General features: G+C 35.3%; 1 protein-coding gene across 4 annotated transcripts in view; it reads right to left on the bottom strand.

Moving 5' to 3' along the window:
• Positions 1–19,529, bottom strand: part of ANO1 (anoctamin 1) — a 134,745-nt gene that overhangs the window by 8,534 nt on the left and 106,682 nt on the right. For 2 of the 4 annotated variants that reach the window (XM_058161488.1, XM_058161498.1), the window contains 11 exons: positions 19,213–19,284; positions 14,333–14,410; positions 12,498–12,572; positions 10,310–10,511; positions 8,856–8,967; positions 7,834–7,891; positions 7,625–7,725; positions 6,454–6,599; positions 4,264–4,416; positions 2,085–2,137; positions 279–463 (listed from right to left, as the gene is read on the bottom strand). In XM_058161488.1, the coding sequence (XP_058017471.1) occupies positions 279–463; positions 2,085–2,137; positions 4,264–4,416; positions 6,454–6,599; positions 7,625–7,725; positions 7,834–7,891; positions 8,856–8,967; positions 10,310–10,511; positions 12,498–12,572; positions 14,333–14,410; positions 19,213–19,284 (1,235 nt within the window). The remainder of the gene's footprint in view (positions 1–278; positions 464–2,084; positions 2,138–4,263; positions 4,417–6,453; positions 6,600–7,624; positions 7,726–7,833; positions 7,892–8,855; positions 8,968–10,309; positions 10,512–12,497; positions 12,573–14,332; positions 14,411–19,212; positions 19,285–19,529) is intronic. The other 2 variants (XM_058161507.1, XM_058161516.1) reach the window with 1 other exon arrangement.

Genomic DNA, 19,529 nt, shown 5'->3' with positions numbered 1-19,529 from the left:
AAAACTGTCAAGGAAAATAATTTGTCTTTTCAAAAACAGGGGTTCTATTGGCTGAATTTTTGTGCCTTTGACATTATGTAATTGGAGGGGGGGGAATGGTGTTGGCATAGAAGCAAAGGTGGGAAGGAAGCCTTATGTACAGAAACATGGCACTTTTCAATATATACAGCCTAGAATAAACACACTGAAAATTAAAAGAGACTTGATGAAATGCACGACAAATAAATTTCCTAGGCGGGGTCTAGGGAAAGCTGTTTCAAAAAAAGGTCATTATATACCTGCATATTTGCACTGGATAGCCAAGCTCCATATCATCTTTTGGAGCAGTTCCTCTTTGAAAATCGCTGACATTAAAATAGGATAGTGTATGGTTCACGAAGCCATGCATGGTGCCACTCTCACTGTACATATACAGGTACACGAGGCGTGGAATGAAGTCAGATGTGAATGAGATCACAAATGCCTAAGCCACAAAAGTAAAGAATGAGCGCAGATATTCAGGCCATACTTCATTACATAACCAGACTCAATTGTCTCCTCCCCCAGCAGGGACTGCCATGAACCAGGCTGCTTCAAACTGTATCATCACAGCATCGCAGAAAACCAGGCTAATGGTTTTCTTTGCACCATGGTGGTTTGAGATTCAAACTCTAAAAAGTGCAGCAAATTGAGTAGTTGAAATTGACTGGGAAAGCTAACATGAGGTGGAAAAATGGTTATAGGCATTTCAATACTGAGATCCTTTTAATTGCAAAATTCTTTCAGATAACAACCCCAAGTTTGCCATATTGCTATTCACAATATTTTTGCTACATACATGCCTCTCCCCCCCACACACTATCAATAAACAAATACTGTCTGGGGCAGGGGTCTCCAACCTTGGCAACTTTAAGACTTGTGGACTTCAACTCCCAGAGTTCCTCAGCCAGCTTTGCTGAGGAACTCTGGGAACTCCATAAGTCTTAAAGTTGCCAAGGTTGGAGACTTCTGGTCTGGGGTACTGATATTGCTTTCGTTATCCTGTATGCTGGGGGCAATTTTGAATCACTGTTTTGAAATTGTGCACTTTTTGTGCAAATGCTCCATTTAGAGGTTTCATCAAATGCACGAAAACTTGACAAGTCGTGGACAAAGAGTTTTATTTGGATCCAGCAATTTCATATTTTTTATCTTTCCTAAAATTAAGATAAATCTTACATGAAATGTTTAGCTGTTGTTTGCAGGGCAGATACCATCTCAGAAGAGAGTTGAAAGCTTAATATTTAGAATTAAAGTGGATCTTTTCCATATGGATCCATAGAATTGCACAATTTTCTTTAATATACACCACTTTTTCTTAACCTGTGGGCCTGTCTGCAGTTTTTCCCAATGAAGCTTAAGGCAATTTGGGAGTCTTTATTGGGGACCTGAAATAATTTCATTTTCTCCTTTTTTTTAGCTGAAACCTGTGTTGCCAAAATTTGGCCATTTGGCTTTTCCGTCATTTTCTATGACGTGATCTCAGAGCTACAGATTAGATGCCTGCTAGTTGCTCCCTTTTGTTTTAGGAAAAGTCTTTATGACGTCAATCTCTAAAAACCAATTCCAACTTTCCTTTTTGACCTAATAGAAAGAGTACAAAGAATGCCATGCTTAACAAGCCTGGGAGCAAAAGAAGAGAAGAATTCACGTTGGCATTCAGAAGTGAGAAAGCTACAGTCTGGAAACACAATGGACAGACAGTGAAGGATCGGTAGGTCTTTAGGCCGTACAGCCACAGAGCTACTCTAGACCATACAGGAAATAGGAAATGAAGTCAAGGGATAAAGGAAAAGGAGGTAATGGATAGAAAAGATGGGTCTCTTGACAAAAGAGAGGAAGCTGGAGCCATCTGGGAGGAAAAAAACAAATAAAAGACAGAGGCAGAGCCATTTGGGAAATGGAGTTTAGGTTAGTCCAAGTGTCAGCCCATCTTTATGGCTGTTTTTCCAGGTAGATTCACACTTTCCTGCTTTAGCCATTGCAGAGTAAACCTTTAAAATAGTTGGAACAGAAATGAGAATTTTGTCTTCATATACTGTTTACAGAAAAAAAATAATACTTACATTTATGATCACAGCCAATTTTCCTACCCCTCTGAGGATATTATACCATATCCCTGGGAAAAGACAAGCAAGCTATTCAAGAGTATTATCGCAAACTCTGATCATAGAATCACAGATTTCGAAAGGACTATCAAGGTCATCTAGGCCAGGGTTTTTCAGACTCTGTTCCAGAGAACCCCTAAGGCTGGGGTTCTGTGAGAGAGTAGAGGCAAAAGTAAAATTATACTCAAATGCAGCCAGTAATTGTGTCCTTTGATCAGAGGTTCCAGGATCTTTATTCTGCAGTCTGAAAAAGTCTGAAAACTCTTGATCTAGTTCAATCCACTGTTAAGTGCAGGTTCTATTTATTTATTTGTCACAACAATATATGTAGGTATCATACAAAAAGATTATATAGTATATAAACACATATATGAGTAAATATTAGGAGTATAAGCATATATATATATATATATATGAAGAAGAAAAGAAAAAACAATAGGACAGGAACGGTAGGCACGTTTGTGCGCTTATGCACGCCCCTTATGGTCCTCTTAGGAATGGGGTGAGGTCAATAGTAGAAAGTTTTTGGTTAAAGCTTTTAGGATTATGAGAAGAGACCACAGAGTCAGGTAAAGTATTCTAAGCACTGATGATTCTGTTACAGAAGTCATATTTTCTGCAATCTAGATTAAAGCGGTTGACATTAAGTTTACATCTATTAGTTGCTCTAGTATTATTGCAATTAAAGCTGAAGTAGTCTTTAACAGGAAGGACATTACAATAGATGATTCTGTGAGTTAAACTTAGGTCTTGTCGAAGGCGACGGAGTTCCAAGTTTTCTACACTTGATCTTAGCCAAAAGGCCGAGAAGCGATTCCAAGTTTTCTAAGCCTAGGATTTCGAGTCTGGTGGGATAAGGTATTCTACTACTAAAGCATCTCTAACGATGCTTCTGTCAGCATCTGTCCAGCTTCAGAATGTCCAGTTTCTGTTTCAAAGCCATTAACAAATGTTTCACCTAACAACCAAAATGTTGGGCACAACTGTGGTCGTAAATTGAAAACTACCTGTAATCGCTTCCTAGGATCTGGGCTGTTAATGCATATATCACTAATACATCATATATAATACGTAATTTAGATATTATAAATAAATAACAGCAATGGTATTAACTTCTTTTCATCTTTTCTTTAGTTCAAAGTTTGAAGCAAAATATATATTTCTTTTAACATCTACTCAGTTTGTGAGTTCACTTATTTCTAGATTATATTCCCTCGTTTCTACATTCCATTCTATGGGGTAACATGGAACTTCTTGTCATTTTTTTCCACCATCTCTTTTCTGCATTCCAGTTTTTCCTTTTGAGAATCTTTTACTGTTTGAACAGATTAGAGGATGCATAGAAGGATGATTCAGTTCTACTCAGTGGTGGGTTTATTTTACTACCAGTTCTGTGGGTGTGGCTTGGTGGGAATGGCATGGCTTGGTGGACGTGGCTTGGTGGGCATGGCAGGGGAAGGATACTGTAAAATCTCCATTCCCACCCAAATCCAGAAGAAGGTTACTGCAAAATCCCCATTTCTTCCCGATCATCTGGGACATGGGAGGCAGAGAATAGATGGGGGCAGGGCCAGTCAGAATTTTTGCTACCAGTTCTCTGAACTACTCAAAAATTCTGCTACTGTTCTCCAGAATTGGTCAGAACCTGCTGAAACCCACTTCTGGTTCTACTGGTAAATGATGAATTTGATGCAACCTATGTTTGAGCTTTTCATTTACATTAAGTCTTTAGCCTATTGAAGGGGTTGGATGTAGAACCAAGGAACACAGATTCTTTGGTAGTTACAGTGAAGTTTAGAATGCTTTTCCTAAGGATGTCAAATGACCCTTTCTTTCTATGCCTGCTGGCATGAAGTGAAACCCTTAAGGAGAAACAAAGTTTTGTTCAATTTTTCATGCTATTTACACTATTTCAAATATCTATAATTACTTGTATTCATTTAGTAAAAAAATAAAAGCAGGACAGAAATCAAGAGAAGAATAAAATAGCTTTCCTAGCTATTGAGGTCAGGCTGCCAGAAATAAAGAACACTAGCTGGTATTCATTGGTTATCTTGCACCAACAAGGACACTCAATTTTCTGTTTTCTAATCAATGTTTATACGTATAGATATTGTATAAATAATTACTAACTTACCTATATCTTTAGCTCTCACGGCAACTGGCCTCCTAAGTTCAGTGACAAATTTCTTTGCATCCAGACGTATTTCGATGATATTGTTTAGCAATGCAAACAAGGGAGCCAATGGGAAGGATGCAACAAACAGGGTTACAAAACCAAATTGGATTACTGAAAATTTAAAAAGAAACTACTGTCAATTACCAATTTTACTCTTGTAGAATTTGCTTTCCAAAACATAGCCTCCCTGCAAATCAGTGAATGCATACTACGCACAAATTATATGTATTTTCTTAAGTGTTTGATATGTTATACTATTTGCTACTGGCTATTTTATATAAATGTATATATTGCGTGTGAGCATTTCTGGACATTTCTTTTATTTAACTGCATGCTGCTTTCACTTTTTACAATTTTCCCACCCAAACTTCCACTAAACTATGAATCTACATATATTCCTAACACAAGAGAAAAGAATGTATTTCATATAGTGGATGTAAGTCCATTAAAGGGTGAAACCTAGTACATTTTTTTACTTTTAATGAACTACAAGATTCTTTGTTGTCTTTGCTTTAATAAATTAACTTGATTTATTTATATATTTATTTACTTTGTTTAATTCACATAGTTGCCCACCTCACATATGTGACTCTGGGCAGCCCATATACTTAAAATAGCAAAAATAAAAATTATCAAAGCAATGAAACCATTAAAAACAATTGGAGCAATTAAAAGCCATAAACAGAAAACATGGGAGATTCAATCAAAATCTTACACACAATACAACTGTTTTGTGGGCTCCATATTCCCATGGAATCCTCAGGCCCCATGACAAAACCGAGTTTTCAGAAGGCCATTAGGATTGGGGGTCAATCTCACTTTGGGGGAGATGATGTCCCAAAGACTGGGTGTCATGGCTCTCTTCCTAGTTCTGCTCAGATGAAGCTCCTTAGCAAGTGGGCTCCAAAATTAGTTCCTGATAAGATGGGTAAATGTAACTGTCTTTCAAATAACCCATCCCCATGTAGATGTCTATGGAGATTCTTAGTCATCCAAGTCATGATTGTCCCAAAGGTGCTTTTTCAAGAGGCAGCTGAACTTCCTGGTTTTTCTTTGAAAACGTTTTGCTTTTCATCCAAGAAGAACAGCCCTCCCTCAAAAGATGGGGAGGAATATGACATCATCTATCTCCAATCTACAACACAGTACTTTCAACAGTTCCAAGAAGGCTCTACACCCATTTGTACCACTCAGATGACCCTGATGACACAGACAAACCTCCAGATGGCCTCAATGATTCTCTAAAAGAATGCAAATGACCAACTGTCTGCAAGGAGTATAAATCCTTCCATTCCCACCATCCAGTCAGAGCTGAAGAAGCTTCTTGGATGGGAAGTGAAACGTCTTCAAAGAAAAACCAGATAGTCCAGTTGCCTCTTGAAAAAGCACCTTTGGGATATCTCCATGTAGGCCTTTAAAGGTCATAACCAGTCCTTTGAATTGAACTCAGAAGCAAACTGGCAGCCAATGTAGCTCTCAGAGCACAGGTGGCATAAATAACTGCCCAGGGTGCTGCATTTTGCAGCACTTGAAACTTCTGAATGCTCTTCAAAGACTGTAGAGCATTACTGTAATCCACTTGGGAATGGATTAAGTATATGAGAGCTGAACTTTCTGATCAAGGTTACTCCTCTGGAAATTATATGTATTAAACTTCAAATAATAGAAACTTCTTAAAGGGATAACATATCTTTTATTTAATCATAATTGCATGAAAAAAGAATTTGAAGAAAGAAAGAACTGGAAAACTGGAAAATATAATAACAGTCAGGCTGGATAAATAATTCCATTTTGAATGTCTGTGGAGATTTGATTTGATCATCAATTGTGTTGTAAATGTTGTACCTTGATGAACGTATCTTTTCTTTTATGTACACTGAGAGCATATGCACCAAGACAAATTCCTTGTGTATCCAATCACACTTGGCCAATAAAATTCTATTCTATTCTATTTGGAGCTGAAGAAGTTTCTTGGATGAGAAGCAAAATGTCTGCAAAGAAAAACCTGAAAGTCTAGTTGCCTCTTGAAAAAGCACGTTTGGGACATCCATTCTGAATGGATAATAAAATATTGAATGGATAAAACTCTGGTTCATTGCAGAATAAGTAATCAGCTAGGAAACCCCACTTTAATAGTTTAAGTCTTACTCATTTCCATGTATTCTGGAGTAAGTCCTGCAAAAGGTTCCAGATTATAGTCTACTTCATAACGCTGTTTTTTCTTCATATGCTCTTCATAATCTACAGGATTTTGTCGTTTCAGCTTCAAGTACCTTATAAATTTTTTCATTTTCCTAACAAGAATGGGGAAAAGTAATTGCTTTAGATGTCTTATATGTTTTGTAAAAACATTTAGAGATTTGGTTTTTCATTTTCAATATTTTATGACGCTCTTTGGGAAATAAAGCAAATTCCCAAATTATTTGTAGCTGAATGACAGTCTTCTATTTTTAATTCTCCAGTATCTGAAATGATATCCAAAAAATCCTGTGAAAATGCCCAAAATGTTTCATATGCACCTCATCACTTTTTTTAATGTCATCTCCACTATAAAAGTTTTCTTAAAGTTCTTTTCTGTTTAAAGCAAATTATATTATTTCACAGGGTCAGTAGGCTTTCTAGTTTTATTGGGAAAATAAAAGCTTCAAATGTCTGAAAGATTCTGGCAAAATAAATGAAAAAAATCTTTACTATTTCCTAAAGGGACATGAAGACTTAATTACTGATCTATTATAATCTCTATCAGCCTCTACAATCCTGATCAAATTGTTGAAAAATGTGGCCACTGAATAACCATGAAGACCTTTATTCTACATACTTGATACTAATTTGAGTATTTTGTCCTATTGTCTTTATTTACCAAGTTGGTTGAACTTGGCCCCACTGTAGACTCATAATTCTTATTTATTAAGTGACATAATACAATACTTTGGGAAAACACTGTTGAAATGCAGACTACAAGGTTTACTGATAAGGAAAAGAATCCTGAATTTAAGACAATTCACAATTCACATTCTCCACAAGAAAAATAGAAGAAAATAAAAAAGCAAAAAACAAAAATTCCCTTAACTGCCTCTTTATAATATTCTCAATCAATCTAATATGGCTTAATTGTTTCAGAAATAAATTATTTGCAGAGAAAAATTAGTCCTTCAGATAAGAACAAAATGATTTTCAACTATTTTAAACTTTGGTATATCCTCAGTCTAATGTTTTCTTGCACTGCATGGATATCAAATAAGAAAAAAATATATATCAAGAGATGATATACAAGTATTTTGAGAAGTTAGCTAATATTTTTTTATTCCTTACTACTTACGGGATGCCAATTTCAAAAAGATTATTCTGAATCAGCTGTTTGCCCAACATTATAATGCTAAGTTGTATACACAATTCCATCAGGCAACCACCAGGAGCACACTAAAAGAAAGGGGAAAACAAAATAAAAAAAACTGGGGACATCCATATACCCCAACAGAATGTTCGTAGCTGTTTTCTAGACACATGAACAAAATAAGCTACAGTTACCTCTTCCATTCGAAGAGAACGAAAAATGTAGACATAATCGCCTGGGCGTCCAACAAATCTAGATAATTTGGAAACAATGGTTAGAATTTGTGTTACAGACACAACCTTTCAGTCACTTTCTGTTATATTTTACGTGCCTCTAAAATCATTCTACACAGATACACATTGTACAATGGATGATTAATTTAGTTTCAGAGGAAAAAAAATATAGAAAAGCAAATCTAGCTACCAGGAATATATTCACTTTCATCAACATAAACTTTATCAGTGACATTTTTCAGAGAAGTAATTTGCCTTTGAGCTGGGTTTATTAATGTTAAATATGATTAAAGGAAAGAATATTAATATATTGTGGATATGAGGAGAATCCAATTAATTAATTAATTGGATGAAATCCTTTCTGTCAATGAATAGAGTTCAAAAAAGCCTGAATTTGCTATTTCCACTATCTGATCGTAGTTCTCGACACTGCTTTAGTATAGCTTTTGACCTAAGAGCCCTTAGAATTTTAAGAGAAGCAAAGCAAGGGAATAAGGCGGTTTTCCCCAACCTTGTCTTTGCTTATGGAAACTTCCCTTTGTGGTGTTTTCAATAATATTTCTCAATTTGATGATCCTAAACAGTAAAGCTGCTGACTGCCATTTATTTCTGTAAATGCTTCTATCTGTAACAGCTTAAAACAGCATGGACATCTGAGTAAACACTCCAATTTTAACTGATGTTTTTTGCCTTAGTATTTAGCAATATCCCTTCTTAATGTACACCGGTAAGCCAACCATGCTTCTGTTGTGCCCAGAAAAAGTGATCCTAACAAAAACATAACCAACATTACACATTGGGAAATTACTAGCATATGCTAGCATAATTAATTCAGTTAAACTTTATGATCTTAATACTTGGAGGTAGGTGTAGCCTGGGAAACTCGAGTGACAATTCCTCTAAAGAGCTGTCCTTGTTTGAATAAGAGCTTTGGAACATTACTAATGAAACAATTAATTAATCTATGCAACTATGCAACTTACCGGCCCTTGAAGAAAGCAACGTAGAAAATGGGAGTGTAAGCATTAACAAATTTCAGAAGAAAGGCCTTGAAGATAAGTCGTTCTTCAAAACTTTTGTCTGTCTTTGGAACCTCTGAGGTAAATGAGATTAATGCAAAAGTGACTGGAAGATCAATTTAAAATACTAAATATTATACAGATAGTCCTTGATTTAGGACCACAATTGAGCCCCAAATTTCCATTCCTAAGCATGATAGTTGTTAAGTGAATTTTATCCCATTTTATGCAAACGCATGAAATGCCAAAATTGTTAACTGAATCGCTGCAGTTGTTAAGTTAGTAACACAACTGTTAAATGAATCTGGCCTCCCCATTGATTCTGCCTGCCAGAAGGTCATAAATTTTGAATTTTGATCATGTGATCACGGGGATGCTGCAACAATCATAAGTGTAAAAAATGGTCATAAGCCACTTTTTCCGTGCCATTGTAACTTCAAACAGTCACTAAACAAATAGTTGCAAGTCAATGACTACTGTACAGGCTGATATTTGTGGCAGTGAATACAGAGTCTTGTCTTCATAGAAAAAAGTGGAACTAGAAATCAGAGGGACACAGTGGCTCAGTGGCTAAGATGTTGAGTTTGTCGATTGAAAGGTCAGCAGTTTAGCGGTATGAATCCCTAGTGCCGTGTAATGGGGTGAGCTCCTGTTACTTGTCCCAGCTTCTGCCAACCTAGGAGTTTGAAATCATGTAAAAAATGTAAGTAAAAAAATAGGGATCACCTTTGGTGGGAATATAACAGCATTCTGTGCACCTTTGGCGTTTAGTCATGCCAGCCACATGACCACGGAGATGTCTTTGGACAGCACTGGCTCTTTGGCTTTGAAATGGAGATGAGCACCGCCCCCTAGAGGTGGGAACGACTAGCACATATATGCGATGGGAACCTTTACCTTTACCTTTATCTTAGAAATCGATTACACTTGGCAATTACCTAGAATAATGTGATCAGAGCTGGTACACTACAGTTGTCCCTACAATATGGTATGTATAATGTCAATCTGGCTTGATTACAAGATTACTAGAAAAGTATTTCAGATTATTTTCCCTTTCAATAAAGAAATGCATATTGAAAGAAAGTCTGGACCCCTCTATTTTTTACTTCGTGATTTATATTCTTAAAGTAAGCAGTGACTGGAAATGAAGATAAATCATGTTATTTGTTTTTTTAAAAAAAATTGGGTCACCAAGATGACAAGACTCTAAATGAATTTAAATAATTTTCACACTTAAAATTCAACCAAATATTAGTTACTGAAAGATGAGACTGCCTTAATGCCAAGTATCCTTTTATGTTATTATCTCATGATTTGTTCCTATGTAATTTTGCTTGCAAAGTCAAAGCTGAATCGTTAGACAGATCATTTAATGAAATCATAATTCTAAGTCAAATAATGGGAGAATATGTACCTACCAATCTGAGTCAGCCATCTAGCTATGCAGCCATATACTTCATCCAAGATTATTATCACCACCAGATTAATAATTACTGCAGTGGCTGTGACCGTTACTCTAACATTTGACCTGCCTCCTGGAGAGGAGCTGATGGCTAAAGCTGCTGCAGTGGAGATTCGGTATATAATAACCCCAAAAACAATAGCAAATGTCAGACCAATCTGAAAAGGACATAATCAGTTATCGAAAGATTAGGTTCACAATATTACTATGGCCTGATGTAGTTCGTATAGAAGTGTTTCAATTACTTGTGCCAATTATAGTATTATAAAAGCTGCATGCTCCCATATGGTTTACAGGAAAATGGTTATAATCCTCATGGATAAATTAAACATTTTTATAATACTATACTACTAAATAAAAATATCAGCAATGAAATTAAACACAATATAGTTAGAATAATAAAGAAAATACCATAAGATAATGATTCTGCTTATTAATTCTGCTTTTCAGAATTCAGACTGCTCTTCATTCATTATTATCTATTTAGTAAAAACCCTGCAATTATATTCATAGATTTATAAAGTTGGAAGAAAACTTAGAAGCTTTCTAGTTCAATTTTCTATCTAAGGCAGGAATCTTCACTTTCAGACCACCCCAGCCAAGTGGTTGCCAATCTTTATTTGAGAATATTTCGTGATAGAGCACCCATGATTATGCTTCCACCTATTGGTTCTTAGAACCACACCATCTTCCTGTGACAGTCCTTCTGTTTCAGACTGGAAGTATTGGAAAGCTATAAAGTGGCCTTTAGCCTTCTATTCTTTAGACTGAATCATATCTAAATGTTCATGTCGTTATACTGCAGATCCTCTCCAAATTTGTTTGCTCTTCACTACATTTTTCCCAGTTTCTCAGTATCCTTCTTGCGTTGTGATGATCAAAACTGAATGAAGTATTCTATGTGTGGTATACCAATGCAATGTAAAGTGGAACTGTCACTTCTTGTAATCTTCACATTATACTTTTGTTGATGCACCCAATATTACATTAGTTTTCTTGGTAGCTGCAGCATGCTGCTGACTGATGTTCAATTTGTGGTATAACAAGACACGTAGCTCTTTCTCCCAAGTACTATTGTTGAGCCTATCTTGTACATGTACATCTTTTTTTCCATATCTAAATGCAGAATCCTATGTTTCTTGACATGGAACTATATTTCTTGGAAAAAGTCCAATGTTTAAGTCTTGAGCCTATCTTTTCAGCCTGTCTTCTGAGGGGTTAGCAATCCTCCCAGATTTGTGTCTTCTGCAAATTTGCTGAGCATCTCTTCTTTCTCTTTATTGAATCATTTATAAAAATGAACAGAGACCATGCACTGGGTACAATTGTGAAAGCAACTGCAAATCCATATAATGATGGCACCATCCATTCCATATCATTCCATTTTATGAGGAAGGAGGTTATGGCCAATTTTATCAAATGCCTCATTAAGTCTGGGTACACCACATCCACAGCATTCTCTTGGTCTACTTGGTCTATAGTCATTTTGGGTATTTTTTAAAGCAGTATAATTTTTAAAGTCTGATATAACCTATTTTTAATAAGGCCTTTTTGATCTCTAGTAATCACCTTCTTACAAATCCATTTGATGATCTGACTTATGATTTTCCCAGTAACTGTTGTCAAGGTAATGTCAATTCAACAAACCAATATAATGACTTATGTTGCTCCCCTTAATCAGTTTTAAATTCTTGTGAAATTTCAGTAATGTGATAACATTTTTGTGGACTCTAAACTCCTCTTCAGAGATTAGGTTTGGCAAAATATGGTGTTCAAATAGCATAATTATAGGGGCACAGATATCTAAGAAAGAAAATACAAGTAGAACATTGCAAGCTTTATTATTATTCATTATAGAGCTAAAACTTTTAAAATGTATTATTTGAAAAACACAAGCCAATTCATTAATTTTTGCACCATTTAATGGACCCTCCCTAAACTGATACCATGAAAATGTACTGAAAATTATGAAATTTGCACTTCCAACACAGAAGATGGGAAAGTGAGGGAAATTAGGAAAAGTTAAATATAACCCAAAAACTGGACAGATAAAGGAAAGGTTTGTTCCCTCCTTTAATAAAAGTTTCCTTATTTTTGAGGAGACAACTAGCCCATGAAAATAATGTTTCCAAGATAATGCTTACCATGAAAATAATGCTCACAAAATTTGTGAAGTATGCTGGGAAACGATCTTTCCATGTCAGTTTTTCTTTTTCAGTCTAGCATGCAAAAGAAGACATAACACAAAGCAATTCATTATAGCAATTAAATAAGTTGCCTTTTTGATTCTTGCTTGTTACCCAAATTTAAATAGGCAAGACCACAATTAAAGTGCAAAGACACATAAACAGAAGTAAACATCCTAAAAGAGTAAACATCACAAGAGTGTCAGTCAATTAACAAGCTTTCATCAAGCTACAGCTAGGTCAGGCAGTCTGCAAATTACTTCCAACAGAACAAATTTATGGATGAGGCTATATGAGGCTATATGTAGTACTAACAGTTTGGGCAATGGGATTCTTATTCGTTCTTTTTCATTTTGCAGACCCATCATCGATTATGGAGTTTTCCCAGCTCTTTCATGTAGGGGGGAAATGCAGGGGCAAGTAGAGGGAAAAGGGATAGGAGAACATTTGCTAACACATAGTTGGTTGTTTTATTTTTATGCGAGACAGATGCAATTCTAAGGCCAGGCAGCTTCTTCAAAACAGTTCTCTGGAAGGGCTGACAAAACATATTTAGCCCAAACTAATTTTGGAAACTGGTCCAGTTTTCCTTCGGACATTGTTTAGATTGTTTTTTTTTTTTAAATGTAATGTAATTTTCCATTTAGAATAAAGTATTATTAGAATATTTCCTGAAAGCTTAATTTATATCCAAGTCATCACTTACAGGAACGATAGAATGACAGTGAAAGCAAGTAAATGATTAGCAGCATCCCCTCTGTTTTTCCCATGTGAACACAGAGTAGCTGTTCTCTCAAGGATAGTAAAGTTTAGGGACACCGGAGTCTGGCAAGCATGAAAAATGGCACATATTGTATTATGTATTTTTCAAAAGACATATGGGCCAAAGACCATGAACTGCAACCACATAATGGGTAGGATGATGGGTATGTACATATGGAATTGTATTTGCAAAGTCACAAAGAAGAAAAGATGATATGAATGATATGAAACTTGAAGTAACAGCATAATGGGTTTCATGCTTTCTACACCGGATTTGTCTGCCACATAGTTTTGTCTGATCTCTTCTGTACTTTTAAGGGGTTATAAAGGAGGGACTAGAGGCAACCTCTTGCTTCTCTTCTTCATCCCATTATCCTATTGTAAACTTAAATTAATGAAAGTGAGAAGAGGGAAAAGAATTGGAAGCCGATTGGTCGTATATATGTAGGAATCATTTCTGCATACAGTATTAGTAGTCTGTTTGTTCATAATGGTTTTTAATTTTTATTATGTTTCCATGCCACCCAAATCCTTTTTTATGAGATGGGCAGCTATCTATATTTGCTAAATAAATATGTTCACAGTTCATTGGATGATCAATTTAGTTTTATTTACATCATCTTTAGGACCACTTTATATGTAAAATTAGGAATTAGGAAATGATCATGTACAACTCCATAAGGCTCCTATAAGAAAAATAAGCACTTAATGTTACATGCGCATCACATGCATTTTTTTTCTTTCTCTCATTCTCTCTCTCTCTCCCTCTCTCTCCCCCCCCCCCCAAAAAAAAGGAAGCCAGGAAACCCCATCAAGCATAAGGCATGTGCAGTGTTGTAAAAGCTGCACATCAACCAGTATGAAAGATCAACCATGCAGTGTCATTCCAAATAAAGGCAAAAACCCATCTCAACAAGAGTGATAAAGACAGAAGGGAAAAGCCATATATGTGAATATTATAAAATAAAAGAAAATTGTGTTTTATAGATAATCAGATTCAGAAAGTTTCCACAAATGGTAATGAAATGTACCAATTTCATCCCAGCCATGACTCTCTTAACTCTTTGTCGCCATTTGTTAGCTGCCTCTTCTGGCAATTGCTGGCCCTTCTGATGGCATTTGAAGGAAACAGAAAAGGATAATCCAATATGGCTGTTACAAAGCACTGACATACGTAAATAAATAAATAAATCCCTATATAGAATATGGTAGAATTTAAAAACCAATAAAAGATGCCAATGCGCTGATGTTAAATTTCTGACATAATATAAATTATTATAAAAGAGAAAATTCAAAGTAAAACCAGAAAAAAATAATCACAATTAACTGGCAAATTAAAAACTGGTTACATATCGTGTAAGCATTTTATATCTACATTATTATGTAAAACAGCTGATAGATTGTCATGAAGAAAAATCTATCTGGTTGCTAAGAGTATAAAAAGGACTAGATGGCATAAAAACAATTTGATGGTATTTAATTTTTTCATTGTTCAATGAACAATGAGATGATTGTGTTTACAGGTGAAATGATTATTTAGTACAAGCAAATGAAAGCAAAATGTAAAGAAATCTAGAAAATCAGTCCATTTCCTCTTACTGCCCATTATCCTTTTTGAGATACATTGAGTTTAGCATATACTAATATGAATAACCCAACCAATAACAACACTGACTTTTTAAAAAAGGACTTTTTATATAAATTTCTAAGATTGAACTATTTTTGCACACTGTTGTTTTTATCATCTTATTACCTGATTAGTTATATCAGTCCAGTCCCCCTCAGTCAATCATGTAGTTACTTTTTTTTTTACTCCAAAATGGTCCGTTCATTATTTATTCACAATTATTTGTATTTACCAGTTTGTTGCCCATTTCTACATTTGGAAATATCCTTTTGGATTTCATCCTAACTAGTCTGGAGAAGCCCACAAACTCAGTTGCTTTCCTATTACTTTCTACTTCCTGTTTATTTATTTGGAAGAAGATCTTTCCTTTTATAACACAGCACAACCTTCTATATTTATACTAGAGCATTTGGATAGCACTTTTGTCTAAAAATATTGACTTTAATTACCCTGGCCTATCTTTGTTGTGCTGGGTTCTTCCTTATATTTACTTAGTAGTAGACCTCACTGATTGCTCTTTTATGCCTCCAGTTCTTTACAGGGTAGCCAAATCATTTCTGGGTATGATTTTTATATAGGCAGCTGAATCTAAAATAAAACTGCTGACAATGCAATGCTTCACAGAAATTTATAGAAATTCCGCTTAGCACACTTTAAAAAGGATATTATGGACTGAAAAAGATTCAGACAAATACAAACAAAATAATTAAAAGCTCAGAGCAACTGAGAAAAAAGTTTCAACATTAGATATACTGTATCTTATATAGCAGTAAGGGAGAAAATAACAGAAATAAATAAAAGCATATGTTATACAGAAAATTGGATGCAAAATGGCTATTTTGTCTCAAGGTATTAGAACTCAAGGTTCCTCAGTGAAAGTAAATGGTGGGAGATTGAAAAACATTTTATCTCATTTATCCTTAAAGAGCCAAATTATAAAATATTCTATCACAAAACGTAATTATGATGACTTTCAACTTGGATGATTTCAACAGAGCAACCCAAGACAAATCTATTCAGGATAATCACGATGTTATTACCTGTAGTATAGATATGATAACTGGTGGAGAAATTTGACCTAATTTTCACTTTCCAAACCTATGAATGAACCAGATTATTATACTGTAATCCTTCAGATTTTTCATTTTCTGAATGTTGTCATATTATTTTCCAATTCTTATGTGCCTACACTTTATTCACAATTATGAATATGCATTTTTATTCAGAAGGCATTTTTTTTAAAGTGTTTGAAAACTGACATAGGAATGAAACTAGTGGTGGGATTCAATTTTTTTTACTACCGGTTCTGTGGGCGTGGCTTGGTGGGTGTGCCATGGCTTGGTGGGCATAGCAGGGAAAGATACTGTAAAATCTCCATTCCCACCCCACTCCAGTGGAAGGTTACTGCAAAATCCCCTTTTCCTCCGATCAGTTGGGACTCGGGAGTCAGAGAATAGATGGGGGTGGGGTCAGTCAGAGGTGGTATTTACTGGTTCTCCGAACTGCTCAAAATTTTCGCTACCGATTTTCCTGAACCGATCAGGACCTGCTGAATACCACCTCTGAATGGGACCCACCAAACTAGTGCCTGAAAAACTGAAAGAGATAAATTCACATGATCCTAATCAGAGCCAATATGCTTCTGAAGAGAAGCCTTCCTCTAATTTAGCTTTTTGAAAACTGAACATATTCAGATGGAGAGATCTCAACTTCAGTTTCCACAATTCCTCAGCTAGTCTGGCCATTCCTGACAAATCTGGGAGTTGAAGTCCATTCATATGGAGAAGGGCCAGACTGAAGAAGACTACTGCAGTCACCTGTTAAACTACTCAAAAGAACAAAATTTGGATTATATTGGTTTTGGTCTGATGAAACATTATCTCTGTTTCAAGATGGGATTACGTTTAGTACTTTAGAAACATGGTTCAGAATAATAATTTTCCAGTGTTTTGTGCTACTGTGCTATAAAATGGAATTCAGTTCAATATCTAGAAGTTATGTGATCATCTCGTTCAAAGAAGATACCCACTGTATCATTGGGTTGCTGCTCCAGAACCTTCACAAGGATCACAAGTGATGGGCTCTTTATGGTAGGTAATTCTAAATGTTTTTTACGTTCTGACAGTAAAAATCTAAATTATGTCTCTAAAATTAGAGTAACACAGATTACTCAAGTCAGTCATTTATTCAAAGGCAGCGTGATTGTGAAAATTAATATTTTTTTAAAAATTTAGTCCTTGGTATTTTCTGCACTGCACTAACTTTGAACAAATGTCTAAGTACTCTGTATTATTCCATGGCACTTTTGAAGCTAACTGCATTTCTTTTTTCTTGATATTTCATTTCTTTACAGGGTAGCCAAATCATTTTTATATAGGAGCTGAATCTAAAATAAAACTGCTGACAATGCAATGCTTTACAGAAATTCATAGAAATTCCGCTTAGCACACTTTAAAAAGGATATTATGGACTGAAAAAGATTCAGACAAATACAAACAAAATAATTAAAAGCTCAGAGCAACTGAGAAAAAAGTTTCAACATTAGATATACTGTATCTTATATAGCAGTAAGAGAGAAAATAACAGAAATATATAAAAGCATATGTTATACAGAAAATTGGATGCAAAATGGCTATTTTGTCTCAAGGTATTAGAACTCAAGGTTCCTCAGTGAAAGTAAATGGTGGGAGATTGAAAAACATTTTATCTCATTTATCATTAAAAAGCCAAATTATAAAATATTCTATCACAAAACGTAATTATGATGACTTTCAACTTGGATGATTTCAACAGAGCAACCCAAGACAAATCTATTCAGGATAATCACGATGGTTATTACCTGTAGTATAGATATGAGAACTGGTAGAGAAATTTGACCTAATTTTCACTTTCCAAACCTATGAATGAACCAGATTATTATACTGTAATCCTTTAGATTTTTCATTTTCTGAATGTTGTCATATTATTTTCCAATTCTTATGTGCCTACACTTTATTCACAATTATGAATATGCATTTTTATTCAGAGGGCATTTTTTAAAAGTGTTTGCAAACTGACATAGGAATGAGACCAGTGGTGGGATTCAATTTTTTTTACTACCGGTTCTGTGGGCGTGGCTTGGTGGGTGTGCCATGGCTTGGTGGGCATAGCAGGGAAAGATACTGTAAAATCTCCATTCCCACCCCACTCCAGTGGAAGGTTACTGCAAAATCCCCTTTTCCTCCGATCAGTTGGGACTCGGGAGTCAGAGAATAGACGGGGGTGGGGTCAGTCAGAGGTGGTATTTACTGGTTCTCCGAACTGCTCAAAATTTTCGCTACTGATTTTCCAGAACCGATCAGGACCTGCTGAATACCACCTCTGAATGGGACCCACCAAACTAGTGCCTGAAAAACTGAAAGAGATAAATTCACATGATCCTAATCAGAGCCAATATGCTTCTGAAGAGAAGCCTTCCTCTAATTTAGCTTTTTGAAAACTGAACATATTCAGATGGAGAGATCTCAACTTCAGTTTCCACAATTCCTCAGCTAGTCTGGCCATTCCTGACAAATCTGGGAGTTGAAGTGCATTCATATGGAGAAGGGCCAGACTGAAGAAGACTACTGCAGTCACCTGTTAAACTACTCAAAGAACAAAATTTGGATTATATTGGTTTTGGTCTGATGAAACATTATCTCTGTTTCAAGATGGGATTACGTTTAGTACTTTAGAAACATGGTTCAGAATAATAATTTTCCAGTGTTTTGTGCTACTGTGCTATAAAATGGAATTCAGTTCAATATCTAGAAGTTATGTGATCATCTCGTTCAAAGAAGATACCCACTGTATCATTGGGTTGCTGCTCCAGAACCTTCACAAGGATCACAAGTGATGGGCTCTTTATGGTAGGTAATTCTAAATGTTTTTTACGTTCTGACAGTAAAAATCTAAATTATGTCTCTAAAATTAGAGTAACACAGATTACTCAGTCAGTCATTTATTCAAAGGCAGCGTGATTGTGAAAATTAATATTTTTAAAAAATTTAGTCCTTGCTATTTTCTACACTGCACTAACTTTGAACAAATGTCTAAGTACTCTGTATTATTCCATGGCACTTTTGAAGCTAACTGCATTTCTTTTTTCTTGATATTTCATTTCTTTATATTCAGTAACAGTATCAGAATAGTAATCGCTTACAATGAATAATATAAATGTGAATACCCTTTACTATGATTTTTAAAACAAATGTACTTAATTTTTATTACAGAAAATTTTAAAACAAAAAGAATTTGTTATCTTACCTCTTTATTTCTGTATTCTTTCTTGAGAGATTTTTCTAATACTTTTGCTTCATACTCAGCTCGTGGGTGATCCTGTAAATAAGTCATACATATAGGGAACTATGAGACCTATTGGATATCACTTCAAATTGTTACAACAAATCTGAGTAAAGTTCTGCTATAGCTTAATTTAAAAGTCTTTCTTTGTCACTAGCTGTCTGAAAATATTGTAGCTTAAGACTATGTGCTTTCTTTACCTTAATGATGACGATGCTGCTAGATTGAAGTTGTTCTTTCACCAAAAGACATACTAATTTGTGGGGTATCACAGCCTTGTA

This window comes from Ahaetulla prasina, chromosome 1 (assembly GCF_028640845.1).
Source record: "Ahaetulla prasina isolate Xishuangbanna chromosome 1, ASM2864084v1, whole genome shotgun sequence".
Lineage (NCBI taxonomy): Eukaryota > Metazoa > Chordata > Lepidosauria > Squamata > Colubridae > Ahaetulla > Ahaetulla prasina.
This window is presented reverse-complemented; position numbering and strand designations above follow the sequence as displayed.